At 41.6% G+C, this 16976-nt stretch overlaps 1 protein-coding gene across 5 annotated transcripts in view; it reads right to left on the bottom strand.

The window, feature by feature from the left end:
- LOC307043356 (uncharacterized protein) overlaps window positions 1-16976 on the bottom strand; it is a 283918-nt gene that overhangs the window by 117142 nt on the left and 149800 nt on the right. For 3 of the 5 annotated variants that reach the window (XR_013809349.1, XR_013809350.1, XM_079687741.1), the window contains 2 exons: window positions 1651-1762; window positions 1-610 (listed from right to left, as the gene is read on the bottom strand). Coding sequence is in view for 3 of the 5 variants with exons in the window: in XM_079687741.1 (XP_079543867.1) it covers window positions 335-610; window positions 1651-1762 (388 nt within the window). In the remaining 2 variants the exon portion in view is untranslated. The remainder of the gene's footprint in view (window positions 611-1650; window positions 1763-16976) is intronic. The other 2 variants (XM_079687743.1, XM_079687742.1) reach the window with 1 other exon arrangement.

The raw sequence follows: 16976 nt of genomic DNA, 5'->3' as shown, positions 1-16976 counted from the left end.
CATTAGCAACACAGGAAAGCGACTCTACAAAGTGTTGTATTAAAAGGATTAATGAATGAAATCCAGGTCTTGAAGATACAGCAAACAAATGGCCCAGCTCTGGCTCCATGATGGGGCCTCAGCCGCAGCCCTTCTACAGAAAGAAGACAGCAACTGGGGCCAATATGTCACCCAGGCAGACAGGGAGCATTCATCAGCTGTGTGAGCAGAAGTGACTTTGAAGTTCTCCGCATTGAGGTGAAAGAGCAGACATGGCCTCAACCTCAGTGTTTATGTAGCTGCACTAGCCCTGGGAGAGCTCTTAATGAATGATGCAGATAGATGGACACCACAGCTAAAAGCAGGCACTCACACGTCTGTGTAAAGGCCAAGACACACACCAAGGATTTGTGCATACTTTATGTTGAAGTTTTGGACATGTCAGTGTGCACGGCATGTACTTTGAACAGAAAGATGCATCTACCAGCAGGCAGAAGGATCTGCTGGCTCTATTCAATGCAAAACATGGCTGAAACGTACCTCTCAGTAGAGAGCTTGGTTGGGGGAGAAGGATGTTTCTCTGTATGTTCCTGCAGGCCTGTCCACATCCCCACTGAACAACCTGCATCACCTGCATGAGTGCAGACATAATGTTTTCAATTAGCAAAAACAATGATCAGCAATCAACAGATTGTCCGGCTTATTATAGCACATACTGTTTCAATGTTACATTTAAGATCTGTGAGTTTTGCCAAGATGTTTTGAATTCTGTGCAGTTCCTCTATTAATTGCAAAGTGTATCAGGGGCCTCTAACCCCCTGCAGCTCATCTTGCATCTCTCTCCGGCACGCCTCTAGGAAACATGTTGTCCTTGTTGTGCTGCTGCTGCTGCTGCATGGGGCCTCTGGTGATAAATTATGGATGCAATGCAAAAGCTGTAAAATTTGTTGTATCTTCCATTATCTTCATGTTAAAGGCCACAAAAGCTCTTCAGTGAAGTCAGCCATTAAGAAATGACAGGTATTGCTATCAGGCTTCTTTATAGCCTATTACCTGCAATGACAGCAGCTGCTGCTGCACCACTGTACGGCCTATCACATTATTTGCAGCTAAAGTCAGCTACTGTGTCATTTCGCCTCATTTTCTTGACAGTGCTATCATAAATCCATTGGGCTGCAGGGGAAACTGTCGACTACCTCGATTATCTTCATAGCCTGAATGAATTCTGAAATGTATGTAACAGGCAATGACTGTTATGGATCAGGAGCCAGGGCCATATTCTCGCTAACTCTGTCTCCCTCCCTCCTTGTCTCTCTCTTAGGTGATGTGCCGATCGAGGGCTTGAGGGCTACGATATTCGCATAAAATTGAGTAAAGCAGGTGAACTTTAAAGCACACAGTGACAGCTCATGAGAGGTGACGTCAGCTCCATTTCGTTAAGCTATTGTCCAGCTGATTTGTGCTGGTGCATTTTACGGAATAAAACAATCCAGCATATCAAAGGGGAAAGGATCCACGTCTTGTATGCTTAATAAGGAGAACCACAACTGGCACAGGGCATATATCATTTGGATGATTAGAAATGGCTGCATATCTCACAGATCTAAATAGTTGTATTGTTTTGATTTCAAGTTGTGTGTCAATGCAAAGCTGCACACTACATTACTGTACCTGTGCACGGTTGAGGTTTGCCCTACAGATGACCTTTGACACACATTCAACAAAGCAAAGGGCGACAACGGTTCCATCAGAACCTCTGCCGATTTGTCCATTATCGTTATGCCTGTAGGGAGAAAAGTATAAACACGTTATTAAAAATATAATGAATAACCTGCAGGCATCATTTTCATACCGTTTTATCACATCTTAAACTATATGCAAAACAATTTCAAAGCATGAAAATATTGTACACCTTTCAATATCTATAGGGTAAAATAAATAATGAAATCAATGAAACTATTGCAATGAGCCGTTTCCACTGGGCACTTTGGAACATATGCGTTTCCTCCCATTTCTAAGAACAGTCTTTGTGACAATAACGAGACACAGCCCTATCAGAAGTGAAACTCCTCACTAACTAATTAGACTCTCAGGCTGCAGTCTGACAAAATCAAAAGAGAAAAGTGCTGGAAGGAAGACTTGCTCGCCCGCAATTTGCATCTGCCACTTTTTACTGCATCTGTTCCAAGTGCCATTCAATGTTCTCGTCCTCCTTTTGTTGGGAAGTGTTGAGCCCCAACTATTTAAGCTCACCTCCTACCTACCCAGAGCTTTGTTCCTGCCCCTCTGCAGACCAGTAATGAGCCAACCGCCACAAAACCGCTAGGAAATTAATGACTCATTACGGATGGGGCCTCGACCGCTCCACAGCCTCTCCTCCTCCCCCGCTCCACCCCACATGCCCGCATGTAATCCTCTCTCTCTCGCTCTTCTCTCCCTTACTCTCATCCCTTCAGCCCATACAGAAAGACCCCAACACCTCCCTATCAATTAGAGCCTATTACAGGGCTCCCATGCTAGCAGGGCAAAGAAAGAAGGCCTTCACAGCTCAAGAGTGTGTGCAGCAGAGATTGGGAGAGTTGAATGAGGAGCCTTAAGGTGCTCCTTTCACACCCTTGCCCTTATCCATTATGCCACTCTGTAGAGCCCCCTAGGAGAAACGTGCGGGCCCCAAAAGACTTGGGGATGGAAATAAGTCAAGGGAGGGATTCTTGGTCACACCTTTTCCCCCGTCTCCTTCTTCTTCAGTGTCAAATTACATCATAACTAGTCCTTACGCAGAGCAACATGGTCACCGTGCTCCTCCTTTAAATGGACTGTCAGAGAAAGATGGTGTGATCTTAATGGTGTTTATGAAATCATACCGTCTGTGTCTGTATTCATGGAAGGACAACCCGAGACTGATACTAACAAGATAAAGCAAAGGGTACATACACATGAAAATTCATGTGGTTATTGATTTCTTTAGTTTCTCTCCCTTTTACCCTTCATTGCTTTCCCCCAGGCAGTACCTACTTATTCATGGGACTGTTGGTCTTTGTTCGGAGCAACAAAAAAAAATACTGTTCTACATTGCCAGCATTTTAGAATATCTTTTTTTTTTTCCTTGATAGGATATGCATCAGCTTTTTATTCAAGCATGCTATGCTCATTGGCTTTTGATGCTATGGTGCATTTCAAGGCAATCCCTCTGAGAGTGAATGGGTGAGATCACATGGGTTTGAGGTGGTTTAGAATACAATCCTGCTGAAAGTGTCATTTCCAGTCGGAGACATCAATTTGGTGTGTGAAACGGGGCCTCAGGAGAGCCCGATAGCCTGGGAGATTCCTGACAAGAGCAGAGGGCCTGGGGATCAGCTCACACTCACCTGGATAAGACAGGAATTTCACAAAGCGCTTCAAATACTTGGAGCAAAGTGATAAAGGCGGTAGAGAGGCAGAAACATGATAGACAACTTGGGAAAAAAAAGTAAAAAAAAAAAAAGAGGAGATATTTACCGTCATTTCTACAGTGTGTGCACGTGATAGCCTATCCATAGCATCGGATACATTACAGTTATGGTGTTTAACTCATTTGTCAGAGGAGGTGAGGTTATTAAAAAAAGGAAACTATCCAGCGAAAATAAGGCAAACCAGGTTAGAAGCGAGGCTCGTCCTTTTGACTTTGACACTTTGGTATAAATGTGTTGTTTGCATGTGAAAAATAAACACTAAACAGGAAGAGTTGATCAATGACCTCCATCTGGGGAGGATTGTCAAAGCTCATAAGTATGGTTAATAGCGAGGTATTAAAACACTGACATGCACAAATTAAAAATGTAAATTATTGGTAGCACTGTTCCTGGCCAAACATTTTGGAAACTGTAAAACAGTGTACATAGGCAGTGGTATTAACTCTAATATAAAGCCTCAATTAGCGAAAGGGAGAGCAAAATGGCTGATAATTATTGCGCTAGCTCATTAGACTTGTTTTGACACTAAAACCACTTAAATCACTACACAAGCCTCTACACAAGCACAGATGAAAACACACACATGCAGATGCTAAGCGTTTATCCCATCATAATGAGGCCAATACTGTACAGGTTGGGTTTTATTCGTTTAAATAAATAAAAGAAACACTTCCAGCGAGATTTAATCGGGTGATACAATTGTAAATTTGATGAAGTGATACCTAAGAAAGGATTGGCTTACACTGTAACCGTACACAATTAGACTGTCGTTAAAGAAGCATGGTTATGTATGTTATTCAGAATGCAGCCTACTGAGCACTAAACCATTCCTGGGGTTCTGACTCTTAAGGAAGTCTCGGTATAAAGAATGATAAAGCTATGTTGACTCTTCTGATGTCATGAAAATATTATCCATGAAATGAGCACAAAGCAAGACAATTGTCTGCAGCACCTGCAATACATCTTGACTAATAATGATACAGACTCCTGAGGAATCAAACCCTCTGGGCCGGCCATGAAAGTTTCAGATTCAATGTGGTAAAATACAATGTGCTGTAAAATATTAATGTGCGTGGTAAAATTATGCCGGTGGTAATATTTTAGATTGCCGCTGTCTGTAAAAGAGGCATATCTGTATTTATTTACAAGCAAGGGTAGTGGATGAGGGGCTCTGTTTGAAGCCACGTTTATGAATATCGACTCAGGCTCCAAGGTAAGTGGCTATAAATCTGTAAGAGGATCTTTGTAAAGTTCCCTTGGAGGACATAACTTCAGGGTCTAACCGCCTCCTTCCTTCACTTGACTTTTAAACATTTAGATGTAGCCCGGCCAAGTGCATTTAGAGCAGCTTCTAAATTATGAAGACTTCAATTTTGAGAGTCACAGTGTTAAGCAATCAAAGTTGATGAATTGCGGCAATAGATTTCTCGAGGATAGAAAAAGGAGGCGTGTTCGGCCCCTTGATCCAGACTGTTTATGAGTTCGAGGAATACTAATAATGGATGTCTGCGCAACCTGGAATGTTCCAGATGTTGACTCGGATGTACTCAGCGGAAGATGCCCTTAAACCTTAAGATCAGTACCATACTCCCACACTGCTTTAAACAGGATTACACCACATACTATGCTACACTGTTCATTATAGTTCCTGTGCATATAGCATTTAACTGTTCATCCCAGTCTCTCCGGGTAAGATGATGAAAACTCTACTTGAAGCGGAGGGAATGCCCTGTGCTAATGCCCTGTGCTAATGAGGAGTATGGCTTGTTGAATGATCAAAAGATCATATATCACATAGCTCATATCACCTTAGGCTATCCAAACCAGCTTGAAAGGCTTTTATAGGTCCACTTCGGATGAACCTTTAGCGCATGACTCATTCACACCTTTTCCTTCTGCGCCATATCTTAGACATGTTTATCTTTTTTTTTTTGCTTTAGGGATCTGAGGTTCAGATCACACGGTGATTGCATTAGTAATTGTGCTGCAGTTGGCTGACCTGGAGAGGATGGACACAGAGGTCTGTATGCTCCAGCTACGATGATCACATAGGGGCCGGGATTAAGAAGACTGATTTCTTTCCTGGTTGAGTTCCGAGGGCTCAATCAAAGCGTTTCACTGGCGAACTCTTGCCCCACACTCGAACGCATAATTAACTGGAAAGTGGTGATAGGGCTGAGCCTTGCAAAATAACTGTTTTTCTTTATTCTGCCTAATGATAAAGGCTGTTGATGTCACCGCACACTAATACATGCTGAAAAGATGCATTGATCCAACAATCTAACTCAAAGGAAATATCTTCCTCTGGTGCTAAATTGGAGAGAATTGACAACCTCACATTAAAGCACAATCTTTCTCTTTCTCTCTACTCCCTCTTTCTTTATTCTTTATTCCTTCCCATTTCTCCCCAGTGTGCTTCCTGTTTTCTTAGGGCTAATCCTTGCAGCCTCTTCATTTATGTAGACCTCAGCTATCTCTTTCTCGCCATTCTGTCCCTGGCGTTAGCTGACACTAGGTATCAGTTCACACCATGAACACACAGAAAAAGGTGCTAAACAAGGACTTCAGGACATGTCACAGCACACTTAAAGGGTTTCACAGAGATACAGTTCAAACACGGCAGGGGGAGAAGAGCATGTTCACTAGCCCACGAACGTCATACTGTACACAATCCATTGTACTTTTTTTAGGATTACTAAATAGTACATCCATTGAATATAGGAATTGAATTAAGGGTCCACAAAATAGGGCCTAAAGATAGAAAGAATACCTTTGCCCACATAAGTTTAGGTTTTCCTTTCCCTAACGCAGATTTTATGGCCATACATTTAGGTTTTGTATTTCAAATGTAATGCTCACAATCATAACACTCTTTTTTAGCTACCGGACTAGTATACAACTTCTTCTGAGGTGTTTGCCTCGATCTGAGAGACCATGTGCGTTTGCAGATATGCTGGTTATACCGTGCTTCTGGGATTTAATGCAATCAGGCTATGGTTAGTGCTTAATCAGGGTTGATTACCTGTTGAACGTAGCAAATAGGCAGCCTCATGGCTTCCAGAGACAAGGTGGTTAAGTTGCACTAGTTTAAAGTGATGCAGAAATGAGAGAGAAACAAGTAAAATAATAATACAGGATTTTCAAGTGGCTAAAAAACATCTCTGTTCTATAGATAATAGGAAGCATCTTTAAATGTATTTGTTTAACATGTTGTCGATACTATGATTTAACTTGTATTTCTAATCTGGTGTTACTACAATAGGTGGCCTCTGTTAAGCTTCCATATTTTGGAATAAAAAAAAAAACACACCCATCTCATAGATTTTCATACATGCACTTTGAGAGTTGATATCGCCTTAAAATACGATAACCCCTCGCTTAACACAAGGTCTTATGGGTAGATATTCATGTACCAATTTAGGTCGGTCAAAACATAGGCCAACAAGAATCCTACTTTGAGAGAACATGTCATCTGAAGCATTAAGAAAATATCACCATCTATAACTTCTTAAAAAGTTAGTGTAATCGCAGAGTGCATGTTTCGGTTTTTTCCCCTCCTCTCACTTCCTGTTTTGTGTCTGAAAATCGTGTGGAGCCCACACCACTTTAAGCCAGTATATACAGTTACGATCTGGCTGCTGTTTTCCAAGGAGGATTTTTGTTATAATTCATTTAGCTGTAAGGCAGAGTGTGATAAGACAGAACGAAGACTTCCCTCATAACGAGGCACATGCCAAGTCTGACATAATCCAATCTGGTCCATTTTCATCAGCTTTTGTGTTGTGTTTTTTTGTTTCTCTTTTGGACTTTCCTTTGGTTCCAACGATGGCTCAAAAACCTGAAATGACACAATTCGGTCGCACTTGTATGGCAGTGAGGCTGCAATCCAAACAGCTTTTCTGCGGCGAAATCCTTGAAGACCCACACACATTTAAATCTGGCCCTGGGGGCAACAGGCTCTAAACCACTGAGATAAAAAAACATCCAGGCCAAAAGCAGAAATATATATTTTAAGGGAGGGCTTACCATGGCAACAAAAAGGCATGTCAAACTTGTGGATAGGAGGCATTCTGACTGAGGAGTAAACACAGACCACTGTGCCCGTAGGAAAGCCTAGGAAAAGCTCTCCGCATATTAAAGGGCCCAGCCTCACACATGTACACAGCGGAAAGAGAGACAATGGCAGTAATAACAGGCGAGGCGTCAGGGTGCGGAAAAGACGGTTAAACGGTTTTGTGAGAAGAAACGCAACAGGGCCTAATGGACGCAATGCCATAGGCAGGATCTTTCAAAAAGAGACAAACAATGTCCTACTTAGTGTCTTATTGGGCCTTGGCAAGAAACTTTTCCACCGGTCCGCTGGTCTGCAGTGAGCCAAAACATTAACCGTTTACCAAGGAAGCGTATTTCTTACATCAACACCTGGTTCAACAGAGACTCCAGATGTTTTTCTGTGTATCGTCAGGTAAATGATACAGTGTAAACATTATTTTGAATATGAGCAGCAAGTGACATTTGGTAACAGCAGATTCAGGTATAAATTGAGTGAAAAGTGACCACAATAAGGCATGATGGGACAGCAACACAAACAAGCAGGATCTGTTAATGGAGACATAATAGTTCATATTAACAGCAGGGAGGAGAAAGCAGCACCGTGCTGCTCGGTGCCGTATCGTGTCACCTTCCTGGCAAGCACTTGATACGCCATGAGGATATTTTCAATCACCAATGATATAAACAAATACGAGAATTGATGGAAGGTACAAATTCACACCAATAAAACCCCCACTATATTCTCTTTTTCTGTTCACACTTGTGCCAGGAATGCTTATATTTCCAGTGTAAACACAATCAGCGCTCTGCAAGAATGATGAAAAGCCGTTACTCTTATTATAGGAGAAAATAACAAGCTCTCATGAAGGGATTGATTGTTTTCAAATCGTAGATCTTTGTAAGAGGAGTGTAAAGTAGAGCTAAGTCTCCATTATAGGACGCTGCAGCTACATTGCTTTTGATTTTCTGTCAACATCCCTCTTAACCAACCAGGCACTGTATTTACTAAATGCATCGGGGGCCAAGAAATGGATTGAATATATTGTTCGTCTTCTGCAATCCAAATTGTGTCAACCAGTCGGAGGTATTGCAGGTCTTTTATTCTGTGTGTCTGACTCTGCCAATGTTTCTGGATACTGTAGGACTCTTTTGAATAGTTGAGTGCACAATATGGGTGTGGTTACAGTGACAAAATCAAACATAAATTACCCGTGAACCATGCAAGCAGGCATCTCACTTCTGCAAAGCTCTTTCCCTCTGATGCGAGGATTATGCAGAGAATAAGGCGTCCCGCACCAAGTGGAAACTGTCCCACAAACATGTCCCTGCACGAATCAATGTGTTTCATTAACATGTTGTTTGTCCTTTTCTCATGTTTTACTGGTTTTAATCTCAAAAAGTATTTCAACGGTTAAGATTATACAAAAATATACACTAATCCAGTGCTGCAAACATCACTTTCAAAAGGCATGGTGTATTATATTAATGTTTATGAAGAAATAGAAGGCGGTAACCTTTTTGTATGACTTTGTATTCTTTACATACGGCTGTCTATTTACAGGACTGGAAAAATGTAATATGCAAACGCAAGGCTAGCATTACATTCCTAGAGAAATAAGAAACAACAAGCAGACTATTTATATCCTAAACAATCGCCACTTATTTAAATACAAAATAAAAATCATGTGAGCAGACAAACAGTACATACACTCAGCTGTATGTAATCTCCTTACCACATACACACAAATAACTTGCATCCTTTCTAGAGTTGCCGTATACATCTTTGTTCCCTAAGTTGCCCTACCTTACTGTCTATTATAAGTCAGTCATCTGCACCCTTCCCCTCTCCCTGAGAGTCATGGCCCCTCTGTCCCCTCTAAGTACCCCAATAAATTCAAATGTAATGCTCCTAAATGAGATCACTTACATGTGCCATTTCTCTTCAACCATATTTATCATCTAACACTTTGGCCTTCATTAACAAATGGCACTCAAGGGTGTGGTGGCGGTGGGTGATTCCTCATCCCTGCCGCAGGAGAGAGAGGGAGAAAGCTATCACCAAATGACACAAATTGAACCGGGCAGGGGTTAACACTTCACTTTGTGACGTAAGGCTTGCTACAAAGTCGCTAAGTGTTTAATGAGGTCAACTAACTTACTGGCCAACAGATCTGGATAAACACTGTAAGCCACAGAACAAAAGCAAAGCCCCATCAGAATATTTTCCGTGCCAAATTGAGTTTGCCAAAGATACCAAATCAACTTGATTGCTCACTGTACTCAACAAAACAGTTCAGATTCATCATTTAAGCAAAGCCGTATTACAGTCACACACTCAGTCCTTCACGACGCTATCAAACACTACATATGAAACTCCAGAGGCCACCCACTGTCCGATGAGCATCAGCAGACTAGTTTGGTATTTATATTGATGGATTTCATTGGCTGTCGTCTCTAGCATTGTGTGAGGCAGTGGGTGCATTTGCATGGGACTACTCCTGGAATATGACATACTGTTCATCACTTAATGTTACCTACATTTATGGTCCCACTATTCTTCCAGCTCTGGCACTCTCTCCTCATCTGCATTGGCAAAGAAAGCGTTTAGTTTAGCTATTAATTATCACGACAATGGAAAGATGCACAAAGCAAGGGTAACCCCTTTTTTATTTCCTTTAATAAACATTTTAAAACAGCTTCATTATAATAATGTATTTTGATTAACGATGTTTACCACAGTGCTGGTAGTGAAAATTGCTTTCCCATAAATTAAACCAATAAAAGTTAGTTGATGAATTATTGCCTAAATGTAAAATGTTACAGTCTAATTCATTCACAGCAGCTCCACTCCGTACAGTATATACACATATACATATTCATAGAATAATAAACACAATTGATTCATTTGATTTACCTACAACTAAATTGGAAATATTTGTGTGTTTCTTTCATTTCCAAATATTAATGCAATTAGGAATACAAAAATATGGGATAGTTAGATACAGTGTTTAACTACCTCTGTAGTATTATATTGTGCAATAACCTATTTTGAAAAACAAAAAAAAAGCTTTTAATGATAATTAACGTCTGTTTTCCATTTAAATATATTTTAATGAAATGTGCATTTAAAGATGTAGCATTTACTGTGACAAAAAGGGAATGAAAACAACTGAAGTCACCTGTAACAACTGTTCAATTAAGTTAGAGTGAACAAAAGTACAGCAGTTTGATTATTACACATGAAGTGGTTTGAGATCTGCCTTTCTTGTTTTTTAAAGCGGATATTTATTAATTATGAGAAACTACTATTTTGTTTACATTAACCATGTGAGGTCAAATCAAACTATGCAATGTTCACATTCGGAAACATATTCTCACTACTGACTCTACTTGATTTTTTTTTTATTCGAAATGCATTAAGAATAAGATAAATGCATTTTTATCATAGCCCCTTTCAGTTCTCTGATAACTTCTTTTTCATGCTGATTTCAAACAATGCTTTGCATGTCTTTTTTTTTTTAACAGAGCAAAAGGCTGTGTACCCTCAAGGTAAATGTACTATCTCTCTCAAAAAATAAAAGCAAGAGAAAAGGGGAAGCTTTGTGGGGCGAGTGTAACATTTTAACATCTCTGTGTTTCATCTAAATCACTGACAACAAAATAGCCTCTAGCATGATTCTCTCTCTCTCCCTCAAAGTTAACTATGACATCTGGCATGGGCTCTGAACACCATGACAACAGACACCAGACTACAGACACCACGGCAGCACACAACTGTAGTGCGGTGAGGAAGAGAGGGGGCGATACACAGCTTGTTAATGGGGGAGAATGCAATGTAAAGAGATCAGTAATTACCATTATTTAAACAACTCCCAATAACAAGTGGATTATGTAGAGCCTAGCTATTGTGAAGACAGGCGTCCCTCTAATGTTTCTCATGCAAATCCTTTTTTTTTCTCTTCGTTTTTTTGAGTTACAAAATCTAGGGAACATTGTCTTGACAATGCACATACGCCAGTGATGGCAAATGTACAGTAACATACATAATTGCTGCTAAGCTAATAACTGAGGACACACACTTGCTTTACAGTGAAAATGAGTATGTATTATTCATTTAAGCTTAAAGGATCCAGAAGAGATGGTACATGAGTCCCTCTGTGTGCCCTGCGGCTATTGTCATGGTGGGCATAATGGGAGGGGATTGTAGTGCAAATGTTGTCATCTGTATATCCTAATGCTGCATTTTAGGATGGAACTCTATGTGAATCAAGAGGAGAGGACATCTGAAATGATGTGCACATGAAGACTGAAGTGTGGAGAGTGACAGGAAGAGAGAGAGAGAAAGGAGTGGGAACAGTGGCAGGTAATGCTCTGGACACTGCCACTCACTTTACCAATCAGGCAGAAATTATCATTTTAATAGACATTCAATTAGATTCATTATTTCCCAGTTCTTCCTTGTGTCGGTCAAGACCCCTTTCCATTCAGATTTATCTCTGAAACACATTTTTGTTCAGCCAAAACGATGAATTGACAATGCAAGGGAAGACTGAAGTCAATTTTGCTTGATGTCACTGACGGCTTAGCATGTAATTACTGTCACACATGCACAATAGCAGTGCTTAGAGAAGTGCAAGGAACATCTATTTCGTTTTCAGGTCTGCAACTTAAGTAGAAGTACACAACTTTATTTGAAGCAGTAAGAGTGGAGGTTGTTTAAATGTGAATACATATATACACATGTGTGGTGTTTTGGAAGTTCTTTCCCTCTTCCTCTTAAAGATCTGGGATGGATTGTCCAGCAGCACCCTCTTGTGGAGCCTAAGTAAAATGCAACCTATGTTTAGCAACGCAGCCTCTCTCTGCTCCCTTCCACTCTCTGCATCCTGCTGCGGCACACCGCCTCCGGCTGGATCCTACCTCGAGCGTCTTCCTGTCATAGACGCCCAGCCACTTCCCTTTATCTCACGTTGATACTCGGTGTTTCTCGCTCGGCCCTACCGCGATCTCAGTGACCTCTTAGTCCAATATTTAGATGGTCGATTTCAAACCCTTTAAGGAACTGCCTCACAACCTCCCGCCATAAATAAATCGATGAGATGAGTTCAAATGCCAGTGGAAATGTTCAAACAGGTTCATTGGGAGGCTATTGGGAAGAGTGTTGGCAGAGGTAGGAGTGTTGGTAGAAGGAGGTGAAGGCGGGCGGGTGGTTGGTGGCAAAAGGGGGGTCTCATGCAAATGTATGCACAGGCATAGAGCAGCTATGCATATGCATATGGGTGGAGAGGGATTACACAGAGGGATGAGCAGAGATACTGAGAGGGTTTCAAAAGAGGGCGAGCGCTGGGGACACAATGAGGCAAGGCGGGGCATTTATGTTTACCAAAGAAGGAGAGGAGAAGAGTGGAGAGGAATGTATTTGGTACATCAGGGCAAAAATGGGCTTCGTCTCTTGTGCTAAACAGACTGACCTCTAGTCAGGGCCTTGAGGGAAGAGGGTGTGGAGGGGGTCGAGTAGTTAGAGCAGCCTCTCACTGTTCCCTTCAGGGAGCGACACTGCACCAAATAGCATGGACAAACCAGGGCATTAATATCCTCACACTAACCCCCTGACAATACCCCATTATGTATGTACGCCTCTGTGCATTACACACCTTGAACTAGAAACAATCGCGCCCTTTTTTCTTTCTATCCCCTTAGCACTTGAACCACAGCCAAGAAGTGCGGTGAGCGCATTATATTATATATTTTTTTATTTCTTTGGCAGAAAATGTGTGGAAGCACACACACACACACACACACACACACACACACACACACACACACACACACACACACACACACACACACACACACACACACACACACACACACACACACACACACACACACACACACACACACACACACACACACACACACACACACACACACACACACACACACACACACACACACACAAACCACTGAACACCTTCACTGTGTTCTTTACATAATCAGTTACCTTGTGACACCTACCTTTGCTGCAAATGACTGTTTGCCTTTTATTCTGCTCTGTGTTTTCTCTCTATCTCTCCCTTCCAGCCATGTGTATCATCTATAATTACAATTCACACTGATTCCAACCCGCCATGCTAAAACCCAGCCTACAGTATAAAATAGGAAAGCAGCTTGTAAAGGTGCAAAGAGGGAACATGACAACCAAGAAACAAGGGAGGGGGTAAAGAGGAAAAAATAAATCCAAACACAGGCTCTAGCCGTGGGGTAGTAGCCTCACCACAGTATTATGATGTTTCTAAATGGGGAGCGTGTTTCATGACACAGGTCCCTGTCCAGATATCGATTGCTCCTGTGGCTGCAACACTAACAGCAGTGGAGAGCCATTGAACTTTAAAGCAAATAGTCCTTCTCCCCCGCTCAGCGTCCTCTCACAGGCAATCAATACAGGTCGGCCCAGCATGGCTAACACCTCTATCTGGAATAATGGCCTTCCTCCTATAGTTACTGACTAGGAAGCAAGTTGTGAAAGAAAAGAAAAAATGGAAAGGGAAACGTAAATGATGATAAATATGTAGAGAAAGTGAGGCTCAAACAATCACAATATGAATTCAAAAAAATAGTAATATAATACTTAATTTAGAAAAATGTAGCATAGGCTAAACTAAAGTAGAGTGGGCTGCTGAATAGAAAGATTTAAATGAGGGATTAAAACGGCAATTATATATAAATGTCTAAATATTAAATTCTTATAAAAATGTTGTTCTCATATTAAGACTAAGAGCAAGCACTGAAACATGATGATATTTCATGAGCAGCTCAGGCAGCAGTAAAACCAGTGGTGCTTGGGCACTCCCTGCTTATTGTCCTTTAAGAGTTGTCCATGCTTAATAGGTAGAGGTGGGCTGGGTCTCTGTTTGATCCCCATTAGCCCTGTATTAGCCACTGTGACCCCTATGTTCCCCACTTCATTACTCTGCTGCAAAGAGAGAAGTAGAAATGATGGCCCTGAGAAGAGAGGAAGGCCAAGGGGGTTCAGCATGGCTGGGCAGAGATCAAGTGTGAACGGAGAGAAACGCCCCTCGCCCATTCTGGATCACACTGGAACCTCTGGGGACCCCGAGATGGTTACACCCTGTATTCACCTCGGCCCTGTCCAACACAGCAAAACATGAATTGAACCACCCTCATCATGTACAACACATGTTATCATAATAGAGGTATCATGTTCATGTTCTAAGATATTGAAGTGACTATTATTTTGTATATATTGATTGTTGTGTTTATCTTAATGTGTGCATATGTGTCTGTTGATTATATATATATATAGAGGATATACATATTTATACATATTTGTATTATTGTATTGGGGATTATTGGAAACGTTATTTCGATCTCTCGGTCTGTACAAACACACAGAAAAATTGACATTAAAGTTGACTTTTGACTTTTTGGATGTATGCAGCATTTATAATGTTCTTATTGAACTAAGAAACAATTAGCGTTTTTCCTTGAAGCAAATAAGTGTTTTGGATTGTGCAGTTGCTTACAGAGAGCAGGAAGTGGGGTTTAGGAGTATAACAAATAAGTGTACTGTTTTTAAGATTCAAGACAATACCATAGGAAAAAACAATTATTTTCTTGGTCACTGTCCAATCAGTGTACTGGATTGATTTCATAATGAAGTGCTGTTGGACCAGACACAGAGCCAAGGTTGTTCCATCATAGTTTTACTGTTTAAGAGTATTACTATAAAACAGGCAACGGGATAATACAGGGTTCAAAGCAATATGCAAAGAGAATGCAGTTTTTCCAGCTGAAATCATCTGATCCCTTCCATGTCTGAATCAGCTTCAGCTGTGAGCCAGATCGCTGAGGAGGAACACAAAGGGAAAAAGCAAATGAAAGAGAGCGCGCAAAAAAAAGGAGTGAGATTGAAGACAGAGACAGGAAAAATAGAAATTCAAGAAAATGCAACGCAGTGAAAAGTGTTTAAAGATGGTTAATGTCAGAAGTCAGAGGAAGACAGTTCTTGGCATCTAGACTTAGGAGTGTAGAAAATCCTGTGGCCAAGGCAGAGGCCAGTCTGAACATGGAATGTGACAGAAGCCTCAAATATGGCGGCATTGGAACTCAAAAATCTCTTGGCTCGTGCATTTCTGCAGCAGAAAGCTACTGTGCAGGGAAGTGCTGACTGCTGACTGCAGAAATGTTCACTTCTCAGAGGATCAGAAGGAGATCCATCGTGACAAAAAGGCCTTCATTAAAGGCTCAGGAAGACTGTGACAAAGATTGCAGCAAAAACGTGTTTGTTAGCAAATGTGTGTATTCATCTAGGCCTGCAAGAGGCAAACGTTGTTTTGGAACTTTGCAAACGCTGCATAGCATTGCTCTGTGTAAAGTATAATGCACCATATTCATAGTTCCCAGAATGTCAGCACAGACAGACCACATTCCCTCAGAGCATAACAATTCTGATTGAGTGAAGTGTCGCTCACAAAAATGAAGAGCATATTTGAATTTCAAAAGGATAGCTCCAAAGGTTCAGCCTTCCCAGTTCTTAATTGTATCTTAACTGCTCTAGCCTATTTTAATGGGTAGAGGTGGGCTGGTCCTCTATCTGAACTCCATTAGCCCAGTATTAGCCATAGTGACCGTAATGGTCCCCGCTTCATTACCCTGTCGCTAGGAGAGACGAGATGATGGCCTGGAGAGGAGATGAAGGCTGGGGGGTTCAGCATGGCTGGGCAGAGCTCAAGTGTGAACGGAGGAAACGCCCCTTTGCCCATTCTACAAGTCCCATAGTCCGTCTGAGACCAAGACGGGTACCAGTCTGTATTCAACGCGCCCTCGTCCGACACGGATCCCGTGCACAAAAGGCTCAGCAGTTATGAATAACTCTTTTGGTGGTAACCACTCCCCTCTCACGCATCAGGGGATTTCAAGAAACTTCAGAAGGAAATGAAAGGCCCAGGCTAACAGATAGCAATACGGCTACAACAGACAGTGATCCCTAATATTTATGTATTTACATTCACACCATTCATTCAGCGAGAAGTTTTCAAAGGATGGATAAGTAAATACTTCAACATGTGCTTGGTAGCCTACAGGTTTTGTTACTGACCCCTCTCCTCGTGTTTTTCTAGTAATTCCCAAAGTTATTAGGTCCAATTGCACTAATTGCTCCGAGGAGTGGCCATAGGGCATCTGTAACAGGCTGCCTTTGACAGCAGTGAACTGTGCGTGTGTGAAGTCAGAAACGGGTGGCACTGTCCTACAGTTGAACCCAGGAACTGCTTTTACACATGTCTCACCTTTCATCCCACGACCCCATTATTTCTCCTTCCATAGAAACATCACCAAACAGAGCATTTGATTGCCCCGGCGGTACGATCTCTCTCCTTCTCATAATGTTATCTTAAGAAATGTGGAAACGATTGAACCGCCATTTGATTTTTGTGGCTGAAATGACTACCACATTGGCATCCTCCATCA

The sequence above is a fragment of the Notothenia rossii genome (assembly GCF_949606895.1).
Source record: "Notothenia rossii genome assembly, chromosome: 6".
Classification (NCBI taxonomy): Eukaryota; Metazoa; Chordata; class Actinopteri; order Perciformes; family Nototheniidae; genus Notothenia; species Notothenia rossii.
This window is presented reverse-complemented; position numbering and strand designations above follow the sequence as displayed.